Source organism: Tarenaya hassleriana, unplaced genomic scaffold (genome assembly GCF_000463585.1).
Source record: "Tarenaya hassleriana unplaced genomic scaffold, ASM46358v1 Cleome2, whole genome shotgun sequence".
Classification (NCBI taxonomy): Eukaryota; Viridiplantae; Streptophyta; class Magnoliopsida; order Brassicales; family Cleomaceae; genus Tarenaya; species Tarenaya hassleriana.
This window is the reverse complement of record NW_010965372.1, coordinates 891,995-906,297: the sequence shown is the minus strand read 5'-3', so window position 1 is coordinate 906,297 and position 14,303 is coordinate 891,995. Positions and strand designations below refer to the sequence as shown.

Below are 14,303 nucleotides of genomic sequence, written 5' to 3'. Positions count from 1 at the left end.
GGGAAAGAGAATGTGGATGACGAGTGGTAAGTTTCATTCTCAAATTGGCAATTTTTCTGCACCAAATTGCTTCCTTGACCTGATAAATCATTCTGTTGAAACTTTCCAGCCGGCTGCTCCTTAAAGATAAGCAAAACATACAATGTCCTGAGTTCAAGTGAGTTCTTTCTTGATCATTTAAGTTATTTACGTTTTCTTGCTCTCAGCTCATCCCATTGCGTTATTGTTCTTCTTTGACCTCCAGGAATGTCCATAAAGTCACAGGCCATCCATCACTTCAGAAGGGAGGTTATAATGAGGTTCATGATATCGAAGATCTTGTGAAAATTGGAAAAAATGTGAAAGGTCAGCTTTGGTTAGTTTATTTTTAGGCTGCTATTGAAGATCTCGTGACTATCACTGAAGAATTTCCTTTCCTTTTTTAGGCTGCCCATATTATGCAGCATGGTCAATGTCTGGTGACGCACAATTGGTATTTTGCCCTTACTCCTACATAATTAATCCTGTCGTTCGAGCTGGAGTTGAAGTAGATTTGAAAGGAGCAATTATAATTTTTGATGAAGCTCAGTAAGCTTCAGAACCTTCTTACATAGTTACTACAAATATTTTGGTTTTATATTATTAGAATGGAATATGCAAAGGTTTGAGCATACGTATGTTTGCTAACAGCAATATGGAAGACATTGCTCGTGATGCTGGTAGCAGTAACATTGAAGAAGATACTCTATTCAGTATGTATACATAAAAGCTATTCTTAGCTTTAGATTATCTAATTTTACCTCCACTTATGTGGTTACACATTATGAAGAATTGCAGAGTGAACTGGAGCAGATGAGCTTGGTGCAACCAATGACATATCAGCCCCTGTATGAGATAGTAGAGGTAAGTCATTGACTACAAGATTATTTGGAGGTGTCATTGCCGACTGTTTGCTTCATCGTTGAATCTTCTAAACTATTTAGGGGTTGATAAGCTGGATAGGACGAAACAAAGATTTTCTAGCAAAACGCGATTTTCAACACTATTTCTCCAGGTACATTTAGATTCTTCATCATTACTTCAAAAGATTGTTACATGTTTCATGACTTTAAAGGCCTCAATTTTTGTGACAGCTGGACTGGAAATAATGCTTTAAGAGAGCTCCAGGGATGTAATATTACTCAAGAGTGCTTCCCTATCTTACTTGAATGTGCCACAAAGGTAGTTTCGTTTCTTCAATGTTCTTTACCCGGGCCTAGGTGCATTTTGCATTGCTTAAACGCGATATCGAATTTTCTTCTCAAGGCAATCAGAGCGTCAAAGGAAGCAGAGACGGAGCCAAACGTGCCTCATTTGAGTGGGATATCTGTCTTAACATTGGAAGGTATTGAGTTTCCTACTAACTGTACTAGGATATTTCTCATATGCAACCCGATTGAACTTGAGGATAAAAGAGCTTTTTTCATGCTTTCCATGCAGCATTGTTCGCTTCCCTTACATATTTCTTTTCAAGAAATGGAAGTCACATCCTTGACTACCAGCTGGGTTTACAACGTTATATGAAAAGAGGTGAAAATAAGTTGCTGATGGTGCAGTATTTACCTCAGAGCGTGGTAAATTTTGCTCACTTGGAAAACCCCTTGAGAAAGTATTTACCCTTTCACTTCTGTGGATGCAGGAGATCCTCTTAAAACATGGACGCATACCTTCAGCTTATGGTGCATGAATCCGTCTGTTGTTTTCAAAGATCTTGCTGATCTCTCTATGTCAATCATTTTAACATCTGGGTGAGCAGGTTTTCGGCTTTCTGCAAAGCCTATATCTGGTATTGAAGAATAATATTATCTTGTCCAGAGTAGCTTAGACCAACAAACTTAAAAAGCTCCGCAGACTTGTTTAAAACCATGAACATGTCAATAAACTATGTTCTCTAGCCTTATCAAAGGATGGAGACAATTGTTCTCAAGTTTTCTTTAAATTAGGATTGACCACTTAACTTTGCTCATGATCCTATTTGCATTACGGCACCATGTCTATGCATGGGCGTGTGCTAGCTTTCTCTTTTTATATTCATCAGTTATTTGCTAAAATTTAGTTATTAAATGCGACTAGGTATGCATCATCTCTTTCAGTAAGGACTAATCTTGGTTTTCTTGTTTGTTGTATAGGACTTTGTCACCGATGGATTCTTTCTCATCTGAACTCGGAATGCAGTTTGGCTCTTGTTTAGAGGCTCCACATGTGATTGACATCGATTCACAGGTACTGGTTTGGAGCTTATGAGCTTAACTTCAGCAACATTTCATAACTCGGTCTATGGTTTAACCTCTATACATCAGGTGTGGGCTTCTGCAATCTTCAATGGTCCTGATAATTATCCTCTAAATGCAAGTTATAAAACAGCTGGTGCATACTCATTCCAGGTATTGCTGCTGATTCATTGCTTTCTGAGTATTTTCTTGCTTGGAAATAAGTTATAATATTGTATTTCAAAATGCAATTCTCTATTTTGCTTTGAAGGATGCTCTAGGCAAAGCCTTGGAAGAAATTTGTACAATTGTACCAGGTGGCTCTCTTGTATTCTTCCCAAGTTATAAGTTGATGGAAAAACTGTGCAGTCGTTGGCAGGAAACTGGACAATGGTCTCGGCTCAGCTTGAAAAAGACCCTTTTTATTGGTACACTGCATCACTCTTCAGTAGTCATGTAAAGGCTGTTGTGACAAATCTGGTGATGATACGTCTTCGTGATTTCCTTTATTGACAAGTTTAGTACACTCCCCTGGTTGCAGAGCCAAGAGGTGGAGCCCAGGAAAAGTTTGAGCCAGTTCTGAAGGGTTATTATGATGCTATACGTGGAAAAAACAAACCCTCGATTGGAAGAAAGAAAAAGGCTAAGAAAACAGGGCCTGATACGACTGAGACTCAAGATGGATCCAAGAAAGGAGCCGCATTTCTTGCTGTCTGTAGAGGAAAGGTTTGTAAGTTGTCTTTGTTTTCAATATTTCATCTCTTCCCTTTAAGGGGACAATTCCATCTAAGGAGATGCAAAGTGGTTTGATCTTATGTAACACTACAGCACCCTACCTTCACAGAGGAAACGTAAAATTAAAACTTATGGCTTGAGATTCTAATATACTAAAACTACATGTTTCTATCACAGGTTTCAGAAGGAATTGACTTTGCCGATGACAATGCCAGGGCAGTGGTATACTTTTCAACTCTAATATTTGCTAATCTCATTATGCTTAATACTTTTGAAAAGTTGAACTTCCCCTCGTTGAATTGTCTTAAGAATGCATTGTTAATCCTTGATCATTACAGATAATCGTTGGCATTCCGTTTCCAAACATGTAAGAACTCTAGCTCACCAAACTCATCTAGTATCATTACTGGATCCAATTTTGGGGCAATAATTTTCTCATAATGTCACTTATTAGAAACGATATTCAAGTCGGGTTAAAGAAGAAATATAACGATACGTACAAAACATCCAAAAACCTTCTTGGAGGAAGTGACTGGTACTGCCACCAGGCTTTCCGAGCTCTAAATCAAGCAGCAGGTATGTTGGAATGAGTCACAACTTTTTGAACAGTCATTTTTTTTATACTATAGCAGCTTATTTCTTTTCCTTTTTCTATGATCATGTTTGCACACCTAACTTTGGGACTAATAAGCCTTATCTTTTGATCTTTTGATCAGGGCGCTGTATCCGGCATAGATTTGATTATGGTGCCGTCATTTTATTAGGTAATGTGGTGTCTGCATTATTGGTGTGTAGTTTCTTCTCTATTTGACAGTCAATGTTGTCTTCTGGTTCACGTTCCTGTGGTTTCTTGAACTGTCCATTAACAATGATTTTTTTTTTTGGTGAAATTTTTCAATCAACCTCTACAAATGAAGATAACACTTACATGTTTCTTGTTGTAGAAAGTTCAACTGATTTTATATCTTATGTTGTACAACATTGGCTTTGTGACGAACAGGGAATGCTAAGTTCCAGTATAGCAATGTTTTTGTTCAATCTCTAGCTGTCATGCTCAAGATAACCTTGTTTTGGTGTCCAGATGAGCGGTACAGAGAAGAAAGGATTAGATCACACATTTCAAAGTGGCTTAGACAGTCTATCAAACAGTATGAAAACTTTGACACGTCCTTGGAAGGGTTGAGATCCTTTTTCGACAATGTCAAGGTCCGGATCTCTCATTCTTTTGAGCCCTCCAAATCATTGACGAATGTACATAATTATTTTAAATTCTTCGAAAATATCCTGCAGGAACGAGTTAATGGTAAGATGGTAAGCTCCCAAGATCCTATTGCTGAAGAGAAATCTCCCTCAGTAAACCAAAGCAAAGAGTGCAGAAGAAAGGAAAATCAGAAGTTGGACAAATTTAGTCTCTGTGAACCAAAAGTACATTCTGAAAACAAAAAATCGCTGCTTTTTTTTTCTGTCCTGTGAAGATTTCTATTGACCTCACTTAGGTGTTCATGAATCTTTTTGGCAGGACATTTCAGGTAGGAAGGTGATTGATGTAGAGGAGTACACGAATGTGGAGCCAAAAGATTCTTCTGTGATTGAAAGCAAGAAAATTTTAGAGCAAAGAAATGAGAAACCAAAATTGACTGAGCATTTGAGATTCGTGCAAGCTTCTATTTCTAAATATGGAACCTCCGTCTCCCAACTAGCTTCTCTAGGTGATAAACCTGCCCAGAAATTTTTGCAAGCTAAAAAGGAGACAGAATGTTGCAAAGAATTCATTGATGTAGATCATGGTTTCCAAGAAGATCCCAGGTAACATGCAAGACAATTTTCGTGTAGTACTTTTGGAATTTAGATTCGTACTATTGCCATCTCCAGCATAGGACCATAGGACCAAACTGTATCATGATTTTCAAATTACGCTTTTGAGCACAAGAACTAGAACGCATGAAAATTTTACATCTAAACTATGCAACATTATGGTTGCCACACACTCAAAGCCCATATGGAGCTAAAAATTGTTAACTGCAGGTATTGTGAGGCATCGTCAATGACCGATTGTGGTGAGGATCCAGAAGCATCTTTTGTTAGGGAAACCCCTAGCATGATCAATGGTACTTCTGCAGCTAGTCCATGTTCACCATTGACATATGGAAGTCCTAGTCCTACAATAGCTCAGACATCTGCGGGGTCCCCTGGTCGATTTTTAGAGCACCATCTATCTGCCACAAGTTTCATAAAATCTCCTCTTATAACCGAGTCTGCGGCCGTAGTCACTCCCGAAAGATATTCTACTGGTAACATTCGCAACATGATACAAGAATCCGAGTCATCTTTGAGCATGAGTGTGAATTCTCGTACTTCAAAGAGGAGAAAGCCCAGCAGCTCACCATTTATTGATCTCGTTGAGGACGAAAACCATGGTGCAACCAATGCTGGACCTCCAGATTGCATGAGTTTTACGAGAAGAATCGAGTACGGGCTTGAGGGTACCTCTGTTGAACAATTACGACAGAGGTCAAATGTTCTACGGAAAGTCGAAGTGAACAATAATATATCATCTACTGTTCCAATGGTGGATCAGAGATTACAGGTATCTTGTTCACTCTGCAGAAGCCCTTTAGGTTGTCCCGAGAGTCATTTATATCTCAATTGCTCCTTGACTTCATCATTCAAGACATACTTGCTGTCTCTCCTGAAAGAAACGACCGAAAAAACAGATATGCCAACAAGTGTTTCAGTTCTCGTGACCGACAGTTCATCAGTTGATCAGCGAGTCTGTAGAAGAACACTGGAAGGAGCAGGACAGGGTATTTGGTGCGAGCAAGATGGATGTGTCTTCAACAATATCTTCTGTCCCTTTTGTAGTAACCCAGACAACTGCCTTGGAGTGCAGGTCATGGCAACTGATTCATCAAATGTCCAGTTGCTGAGCAAAGTAAGCTAAACCCTAATCCCATGAGTGCTAAGAATTTATTAACTGATTTTGGTCCCATCTTCTACAGTTCTTTATTACCTTTGATCATAATTTTGCTCATCTGCAGATATTATTCTTTTCCGATCGCCTAGAAGTTGGGAACTCTATAGCAACCCAGGAATACGTTGAGAAGGAAAAGGTATGCTCTCAATCTCTCGTCTGCTACTGCCATTGTTTGGCTCCTTAGTGTCTACTGTTAAATCAGAGGGGACACGGTTAATCTTTCCAGTTGAGAAGTAAAGAGAATCATGAAACAACTAAAGAGTAAATTGTAAAATCTGGAAGGGTACTCTGAATAATGAACCTTAGATCATTTCCATAAACCAGATCTTAGCTTATAACTGGAAAGAAAGAATTCTGTATTGGAAATCCTCCTAGATGTTGCTTTCTCTAATCATTTGGAAAGATTTTGGTTTAGATCAATTCATCGTATGAGTAAGTAATAAGAAGGCCTTCTGTTGGATTACGTAGGAGCCCCTTCCAGAGAAAAAAACTGCGGCGGATAAAGGCAATGTCTTGAAATCCATAGAGAGTTATGCTTATTCCCCAAGACAGCAAGAATCAGGAGGCTGGAGAACTACAAAATCAAAGGTATGGAGCAAAAAAAGGACAACATTCCCTCGGCCATTGTGGTTACAAACACAATTCGTTAATAAAAAAAAACTCCTTTATTTGATTACTCTCGTGGTGTTGCAGCTGAGACTACCGAAACGAGATATGCCCTCGAGATGAATGATGTTGTCGTCAACTGGTGCAAGGGGAATACGATGTATCGGTGGTTTCGCTTGTTTTACTGACATAGCAATACAGGTGTATGTTCAAAGGGCAGGCCATGAGGCAAAGGAAGGGGCCTTGTTTCCAAACCTTATATGAGCCGTGACACATTGTGGGCCCCTCCCCCCCGGCTCAGAATTTGAGCTAAAAGCATTGCGGCGCTTTGTGTGTGTGGCCTCAGCTTTCTTCAAAGACAGCAGCAGCAGGAGGATGGGAAGCACCAAGTAAGAGCCTTCCACATGGTTTAATTTTAAGCAGGACGAACATTGGTTTCATCACTTCATTGTCAATCTAACGTCATCTTTGATATACTGAGGGCCTCAAAATGGTGAGATTTACATAATTCATTCGATCCGTAGCATATCTTACACATTGTAAATGAATACAATATACGGCGCTATGATGCAAATCTGAATTCAGGGGTGAAGGTCAGTCAGTCTTGAAGAATTAAGCACGGACATTAGTATACAGTCTTAAAGAAATGCAATAATCGTATAATGGAGTATGCGTGAGCTGCTGCTCTCGAAAGGCGGCGATGCATGAGGGACCCCATGGCAGCGTGTGAGCTAAAACTCGGTCACTACCGCTCTGTTAATCTCCAAAAGTCAAATCAGGGCTTAATAACGGTTTGCTTGGCTTCATTTGAACGACTTCTTTTGGAAACATACACAAATCAAAACAGCGTACAATACAAATAAAAAAGGAAACAGCCTAAATTGTAAATCAGAATGTCAAAGAGTACACACAGAGCTGCAAATTACCCCCACATCTACACAACAACTCCTATTCCCCTTTTCCCGCAGTGAGGGCAAAAACCCTAAAATCATCCAACAAACCCATACGAACAAGAAAGTTAAAAGAGAGAGAGAGAGAAGAACAAGCAGTGCTAAGGAACCAACCCCCTTGTTGTCATTCCCATTATAACATAAACGATAAAAGCCCCCCAGCGAGAGAGTCTTGCAGCCAACTATACTTACTATGCTACCACCACCACCATGGGATCATCCATCATCCTCTCACTCATCATCTTCCTCCTACATCAACATCAACATCAACATCAACAACAAACCAGATATCAAATAAGAGACGTTTACATTTAAACAATGGTTAATATCTGTCACAATGCGAAACAACACATTGACAAACCTCTTCACTGCCCTCATCTCCATCATCTTCATCATTAACCTCCGACACTGACTTGTCCGACTCCTCTTCCTCCTTAGTGGCATCAGCCTGTTAAACGTATACACCCATATCATTCTCAATCAAACATCCTTCAACAATAGAACTCTCACCCACTGACACAGCAACACATGCTCGACCGTGATTACCTGCTTCGTGTTGTAGGCTTTCATGTTCTTCTCATATTCCTGCTTGCGTTTCTCAGCTTTGGCAACATAAGGAGCCTTTTCCTGCACATACCGATTCCAAAATCAGTAAACACACAGTCTCCCAACTTGATGATGTATTGACAAGCATTACTCATTTATTTAGTCACTCACAGCTTCAGACATCGACTTCCATTTGTTTCCAGCAGCCTTTCCAACCTATTATCAATATATAAATTCAAATTCAAATACATGATCAGACACGCATGACAGAGACAGGTATCAAAGTTGACCACACAAATCAGAAAGTAACACAGCACTTACAGCAGCAACGGATTTGTTCTTGGGATGATCTTTCTTGAATTGTTCACGGAACTCCTCCCTTTGAATCAGCAATTCAACACACGAATTAAAACAACACAAACTACAGAGAACCACGCTAATGAGGAGCAAGCGATCATAAGAAACACGAATCTATGAACAGTTGCAAAAGTAAAACGTCACAACAAACAGATATTTTGAAGTGAAGGAAAACATGCCTCCAATCTCACCTTGAACAGAATTAATAGTCAGTTGAAAACATACTCCAAAAAATGTTTTCCATGGAATAAGGCAGAATACCGAACACGCAAAATTGAGGGATCGTATGCGATGTTTACATGAAAACGAAGAAGGCACTGGCCGGCCTCTTAGGCTTGTCCGGATCTTTGGCACCCTTGCCGCGGCCTCCCTTTGTGGGCTTCTTATTCACAGAGAGCCTATCGCCGTAAATTCGAAGACGAACACATCAGGAATCGACAAAAAAATCACAGATACACGATTTGAGTACCTTGAGAACTACACAAATCAACTCGATATCAAATTGAAAACCGATCTAGACGAAGACTTACTTAGAGCTCCTGGTTTCAGCCTTTGATTTGCCTCCTTTCATGATCTATCCTGCGATCAAATCACCAGACCAGCTATTAAATTCACCGATTGCAGAGGATAATCTACCAATACCGTAAAACCAGTATGAATCGCGAAAAAAGATGCAAAACAGCAAAATCGAGAGGAAACCGAGGAAACAGCGAAAATGCAAACCAGAAAACGATGAAACCGATAGCAAAACGAGAGACAGAGATGGAAAACCAACAGGAAAACGACGGGAAATCATCGGAACTTACCTTGACGGAAGACGTAGGGCTTCGGGAGAAGAGAGAGAGAGAGGACTACGTGTAAGCGATTTGTACGCGAAGCAAGTGAGAGGTCAAGGAAAGAGATGGCAAGTTGAGGAGGTTAATATCCGATCGGGAAAAAACGGAAATGAAATTGAAATTCAATAGCGTACGGAACGAAATCAGAGGGGTTTAGCGGGATTTCAGATCATATTTTGCCACGTCATCGATCCGGGTGACATCTCGTCATTGGCTGTGATTTTCCCAAGCTTAAATCCTCGTTCTAGTTTCTGTGTTTTCTCTTGTGCTTCTTCTCCACGTGTGTCATCAGCGACAAGTGATTTGACCTATTGCCCTCTCGTACCACTTTCCTAGATAACATTTAATAAACAATAATAAATAATATATACTTATAAATAGTTTTTTAAAATTCCGCAATATTCGGTCGGATTTTTTTCCCGGTTTATTAATTTTGTATGATCTCATATCGGGTGGAACCGGAATATTCTATCAATTTTTATTCGTCGTAAATTCGGGTATAAAATTCGAGTCATTTTACACATTGCGGTTTAAAATTTCGAATTAAAACTGAAATTTTTGTAGATTTATACGAATTAAAAATGATATTTATTTGGATCCGTCACGAGTTTCTGATCGATCTTTCCGGCTAGAGTTTTAAATATCTCAATTTTTTCTTTCATTTTTACTTGACATTTTTTGCAATTCACTTTTGTTTATCGACCTGGTTTGGTACGGTTTTAGAATTTTCACCTACCCATGTAATTTTTGCGGTTAAGTTCTGGTTTAAGTTATGGATCATTTAGGCCCATTTACATACATTATGGGCCTTGTAGATTTGGCGAAGTCTGCGCTAGAAGCTGAATTAGGTTTGAAATTTCTTTTTTTTTTTAATATATTGCTTGGATGTTATCCCAGTTCGAAGTTGATCCATTTTGGTGTTTGGGTTATCGATAATGGGCTTTCAAGAAGGCCCATTTATTGCCCAGTTGAGCATCATAGCTTGTAACGTTAACTAGGCCCAACCACTGACTGTTCAACACGTGTCCACATTCCCTTGGCTCATGGCCTCATGCGACTCACACACGTGGAAAATTTGGTCATAGTGATAAAAAAAATTTAAAGTAATGGAAAAGAAGAGGAAAAAATAACAAAACTAATACTAATAGCCTGTTTAGGAGGAGAAAGGGGAAGAGAGAGGAGAGAGAGAGAGAGAATGGATGAAGTAGCTGAGACAATGACGAAGAAGAAGAAGAAAGGACGACCATCTCTGTTGGACCTTCAGAAACGGGCTCTGAAGCAACAGCAATTGCAGCAGCAGCTCCAAAGAAGGAAGAGAAATGAACAACCACAGGAGGAGCACAGATCCGGTTTCAAAAACCCTAATTCGGGCCGCCGATCAACTCGCAGGAGCTCCAATTCCAACGGAGTCTCCGCCGATTCGCCCTGGATCGATGAAGATGACGTTGACGACGACGACGACGACGACGACGAGCGAAGGGAGAAGAAGCACAGGCCCTTGCACGGCTTGAACTCCCACGCCCATCGGCATTCTCCTAATTCACAATCGGCCGGTTCCGATCTGAATCTCGACGAGCCAAGTGACAATCCCGGGGTGTTTGTCAAGCGGCGGAAGATCGGCGGATCTGAGTATACGGTAGCAATCGAATTCCCCGTAAATTGAATCTTTTTCCCGAAATCGATTTGGGGTTTGTTCAATTTGGGCGGATTTCAGTTTGTTTGAGTAATTAGGTTTGAATTTTTGGGGATTTCGCGCGTCATTTGGGGGGTTTCTGCTTGAATATGGATGAGTAAGTGAATGAGTTTGACTGGGTCAGTTATTTTTTTCTCTCCCCTTTTTACTCAGAATTCGTTATTCAGATTTTTCTGCATTATTTTTTTCCTGTTTTGCTTGTCTGAGAAAATCTTTGTCTTGGCGGGTTTCAGTTTTTTTTTTGTTGCTTTTATATGCAGTATTTATGTTTTTTCTCCCATGAATATTATATTTTATTCTTTGATTCTTGTATTAAATCGTAGTTACCTGATTTAAAGACTCCCTGCACTGAGACCATCATGTCCGAGAAAGGCTTCAATTTGTCTTTTCCTTGCTATCAGTTTCTTAGTTTTATTTTTGGTAATTCATGGCCTTTTACTGTCTCCTCCGTATCTGATACTTCCATGACCATGAACATTGGCACCTGTATGCATTGCTCTGTTTCTTAGTTGTAAGAATTCTCCCCCTTTTTTTTATGCCTACATATGATATTGGATTGGTGGTGATGCTCTGTTTCTGTTGCAGGGTGAAAAGGGTTCGAAAGCGACAGACATTCCTCCAGGTATATATCTTTCTATCTCCTGTCCTTTTTAATCTCATAGAAAGGCATAATCTTGAATTCGTACGAGAATAAAAAGTGGGTTTTTCTACTGATTAAATTAAATCTGTGGACAGGGCCACCCATGGAGTCTGGCCCCACTACACCTTTGCCAGACAAAAAGTTGTTGTTGTTCATCCTCGATAGACTTCAAAAGTATGCAAATTTTTGGGCTGTGTTATAGTCTCCTCTCAATGGTCTTCTCCTTTGTATTTTGGATAAAGTGGTTGAACTGGGTGTGTTTTCATTTACAATACTTGAAGGAAGGATACTTACGGGGTGTTCTCAGATCCAGTCGATCCAAGAGAGGTGATCATATCTTCGGATGATATTTGTTAATGTCACCCAGTTTGGCAGATTCAGTATATCTTATCAATCCTGTGGTTGGTTTGTTTCCAGCTCCCTGATTATCATGAGATTATCGCAAATCCAATGGATTTCAGCACTGTGCGGAAGAAGTTAGATTCTGGAGCATATGCCAATTTAGAGCAATTTGAGGTATACCTTGTAGTTGAGTCTATTTCGGTACTTGATGCTTCTTTTTCCGTTTGTGGTATGTGTAAAGCAAGGTTCGAAGTTTTAATGCTTGCCATCTTGTTTGGCACTTTATTTATCTTTCATACTGTGGTTCCTATGGCTGTTGCAGAAATTCTTGTTATGGTTGATGTAGAGAACCACTGATCTATGTCGGTTTCCCCTTCTCTTTCTCGTTATCTTTAGGACTTATGATGAGTTTCGAGGCTCCCTTAGATATTGCTAACCTGTGAAAAGATTTAGATCTGTATCAGCTGTGTGGTCAGTGTTGTCTCAAAGATTTCTTATATTTAAAAGGTTTTAGCTTTAACCAGACTGAAAGTTTATATTGACACGTTGGTGGTGAGCTTGTAGTTGCTGGTGATCTGTTAGACTTGAAATTTGCTTGAACTTGGCATCTAGAACTCCTATTAGTTTGTTCAAGATATGGAAATTGGAAATAACTAAATCTTCTGGAAGCTTTTTTTCACTGTTCTTTTTTTTTGGGCAGAGGGATGTATTTTTAATATGTACAAATGCGATGGAGTACAATGCACCAGACACCATATACTTCCGACAGGTTTGTTCAGCATCATGGATTTTTTACTTTTTCCCCTTGTTCTAGTTCTCTATGTTTCTAAGAGTGTCTTTGGGTAGGCACGAACTATGCATGAGATGGCCAAGAAGGACTTTGAAAATTTAAGGCAGGATAGTGATGATGAAGGATCACAACCACAGCCACAGCCGAAAGTTGCCAAAAGAGACCATCCTCCGGGCAAGAGCCTGAAGAAACAGCCTGACCTATATCCCATTGATCACACTGCTTCTGAAATTTCAGCTGAAGTGGCGGTTACTACTGTGGGAGATAGCTCTAAGCTATCTGGTGCTTACAATCTAAGAAAAGCACCTCCATATGGATTCCGGACGGTAGATACACCCATCAGATTTGGTCATCATAGTAGCGAAAACCAAAGTGGATGGTCGATTGATTGGGAAAATGAGTTTCCACGTAAGAATTCTTGCCCTGTACTTTTTCTTGGTTTCCTTTTACTGATACGAACTCATGACTACTTATACGGTTTTCTTCATTACCTTTAGCTTCGGTTGTGAAGGCTGTCAACAAGTACGGGATGAAACATTTCAATGTCGATGTGAACAGACGTGATACCTATAACCAGCTCTCGACTTCCATGCAGGAGCCTTCTGTCTTAACAACACTTGAAGATGAGTTGAGGCAATTAATTCCAGTACGTTTTGGATGGCAAACTCAGAGTAGATTCTAATATTTCATTTTTTCTTGAACTTGGAAATCCATATTCATACATGTTTTCTGATTGTTGTTTTCCTCGGACTACTAAATTTCAGGTTGGGCTGAACACTGAATACGGGTACGCGAGGAGCTTGACACATTACGTCGCAAATCTCGGCCCTGTTACCTGGAAAATCACATCAAGGAGAATAAAAAGTGTTTTGCCTCCCGGAATCAGATTTGGCCCTGGATGGGTCGGGGAGAACCCAGCTCCTGAAGCTCCTCAACGACAGATATTAATGTCGGGAAAGGAGAAATGCTCAAATGACATGGTGCCTGATGGTCATTCAAGCAGAATCCTTTCCCCGGCCCCCTCTGTCTCAAGCCCTTTCATAGGAAACAGGCATTCTTTGCAGGGCCGGGAAGAAACTGGACCTGCCCGAGCATTGAATCCAGAAACCGAGTTTGCTGCTGCAGCCAATACCATGAACCCATCATCATCATCCTCTTCCCCACAGTTTCAGCAATCAGGACCAGTGGTCAATCCCGAGAGCAATGGCTTCATCGGTGGTTTCAATGGCTTTAACCACAATCCAAATCAGATGTTGGGCAGACCGAGAGTGGCAGGGCCCCAACAAGGCTCGTTGCCTTACAGCAAGCAAGAATTCCACAGGTTTCCTCCCGACCTGAATGCTAGACTCGTCTCCCCAAGCTCTCCTCCGGGCTCAAACGCTCAGGCGGGTTCATCGCAGCACCTGGATTTAGCGTTACAGCTCTGAAAATGGATCGGTAACATACATATATAATCGTTTATATATGCATCATCGTTTCTGATCCTGAAAGGGTTTCTCAGTAACCATATTATACTGCGGGGAGGGATGAATGAGATGAAATCAAGTGGAATTCCGTCCACAGCATCATTTGAGTTAGAGGATGTATTGGGGGGGGGGGGGGGGGG

At 40.4% G+C, this 14,303-nt stretch overlaps 3 protein-coding genes across 4 annotated transcripts in view; 2 read left to right on the top strand and 1 right to left on the bottom strand.

The window, feature by feature from the left end:
* The window catches only part of LOC104811474 (Fanconi anemia group J protein), a 9,190-nt gene extending 1,644 nt beyond the window's left edge, over positions 1 to 7,546 (top strand). Inside the window, exons 5-30 of the mRNA XM_010538176.2 lie at positions 1 to 26; positions 110 to 157; positions 245 to 345; positions 426 to 567; positions 670 to 731; positions 809 to 882; positions 963 to 1,033; positions 1,113 to 1,200; positions 1,285 to 1,363; positions 1,459 to 1,548; positions 1,658 to 1,766; positions 2,148 to 2,241; positions 2,319 to 2,402; positions 2,500 to 2,656; positions 2,770 to 2,954; positions 3,141 to 3,185; positions 3,302 to 3,330; positions 3,418 to 3,539; positions 3,680 to 3,727; positions 4,045 to 4,169; positions 4,254 to 4,388; positions 4,483 to 4,769; positions 4,989 to 5,895; positions 6,002 to 6,073; positions 6,406 to 6,525; positions 6,631 to 7,546. Coding sequence (XP_010536478.1) covers positions 1 to 26; positions 110 to 157; positions 245 to 345; positions 426 to 567; positions 670 to 731; positions 809 to 882; positions 963 to 1,033; positions 1,113 to 1,200; positions 1,285 to 1,363; positions 1,459 to 1,548; positions 1,658 to 1,766; positions 2,148 to 2,241; positions 2,319 to 2,402; positions 2,500 to 2,656; positions 2,770 to 2,954; positions 3,141 to 3,185; positions 3,302 to 3,330; positions 3,418 to 3,539; positions 3,680 to 3,727; positions 4,045 to 4,169; positions 4,254 to 4,388; positions 4,483 to 4,769; positions 4,989 to 5,895; positions 6,002 to 6,073; positions 6,406 to 6,525; positions 6,631 to 6,666 — 3,336 coding nt within the window. The 3' untranslated portion in view covers positions 6,667 to 7,546. The remainder of the gene's footprint in view (positions 27 to 109; positions 158 to 244; positions 346 to 425; positions 568 to 669; positions 732 to 808; positions 883 to 962; positions 1,034 to 1,112; positions 1,201 to 1,284; positions 1,364 to 1,458; positions 1,549 to 1,657; positions 1,767 to 2,147; positions 2,242 to 2,318; positions 2,403 to 2,499; positions 2,657 to 2,769; positions 2,955 to 3,140; positions 3,186 to 3,301; positions 3,331 to 3,417; positions 3,540 to 3,679; positions 3,728 to 4,044; positions 4,170 to 4,253; positions 4,389 to 4,482; positions 4,770 to 4,988; positions 5,896 to 6,001; positions 6,074 to 6,405; positions 6,526 to 6,630) is intronic.
* Positions 7,404 to 9,336, bottom strand: LOC104811475 (high mobility group B protein 2-like). 2 transcript variants are annotated; one of them, XM_019202469.1, is made up of 8 exons: positions 9,203 to 9,336; positions 8,927 to 8,970; positions 8,696 to 8,794; positions 8,361 to 8,418; positions 8,211 to 8,255; positions 8,040 to 8,120; positions 7,855 to 7,941; positions 7,404 to 7,742 (listed from the first exon to the last, which is right to left on the bottom strand). In XM_019202469.1, the coding sequence occupies exons 2-8, from the start codon at positions 8,965 to 8,967 to the stop codon at positions 7,725 to 7,727; spliced, it is 429 nt and encodes a 142-aa protein (XP_019058014.1). In that variant the 5' UTR covers positions 8,968 to 8,970; positions 9,203 to 9,336; the 3' UTR covers positions 7,404 to 7,724. The 2 variants fall into 2 exon arrangements, with proteins under 2 accessions (XP_019058014.1, XP_010536479.1); XM_010538177.1 differs by having other exon boundaries at positions 8,927 to 8,975; positions 9,203 to 9,335.
* A 1,030-nt stretch (positions 9,337 to 10,366) lies between these two features.
* Positions 10,367 to 14,135, top strand: LOC104811472. Its single transcript, XM_010538175.1, has 9 exons — positions 10,367 to 10,868; positions 11,511 to 11,547; positions 11,661 to 11,739; positions 11,847 to 11,892; positions 11,983 to 12,081; positions 12,608 to 12,676; positions 12,754 to 13,105; positions 13,195 to 13,343; positions 13,462 to 14,135. The coding sequence occupies exons 1-9, from the start codon at positions 10,428 to 10,430 to the stop codon at positions 14,122 to 14,124; spliced, it is 1,935 nt and encodes a 644-aa protein (XP_010536477.1). The 5' UTR covers positions 10,367 to 10,427; the 3' UTR covers positions 14,125 to 14,135.
* Positions 14,136 to 14,303: the final 168 nt, after the last annotated feature.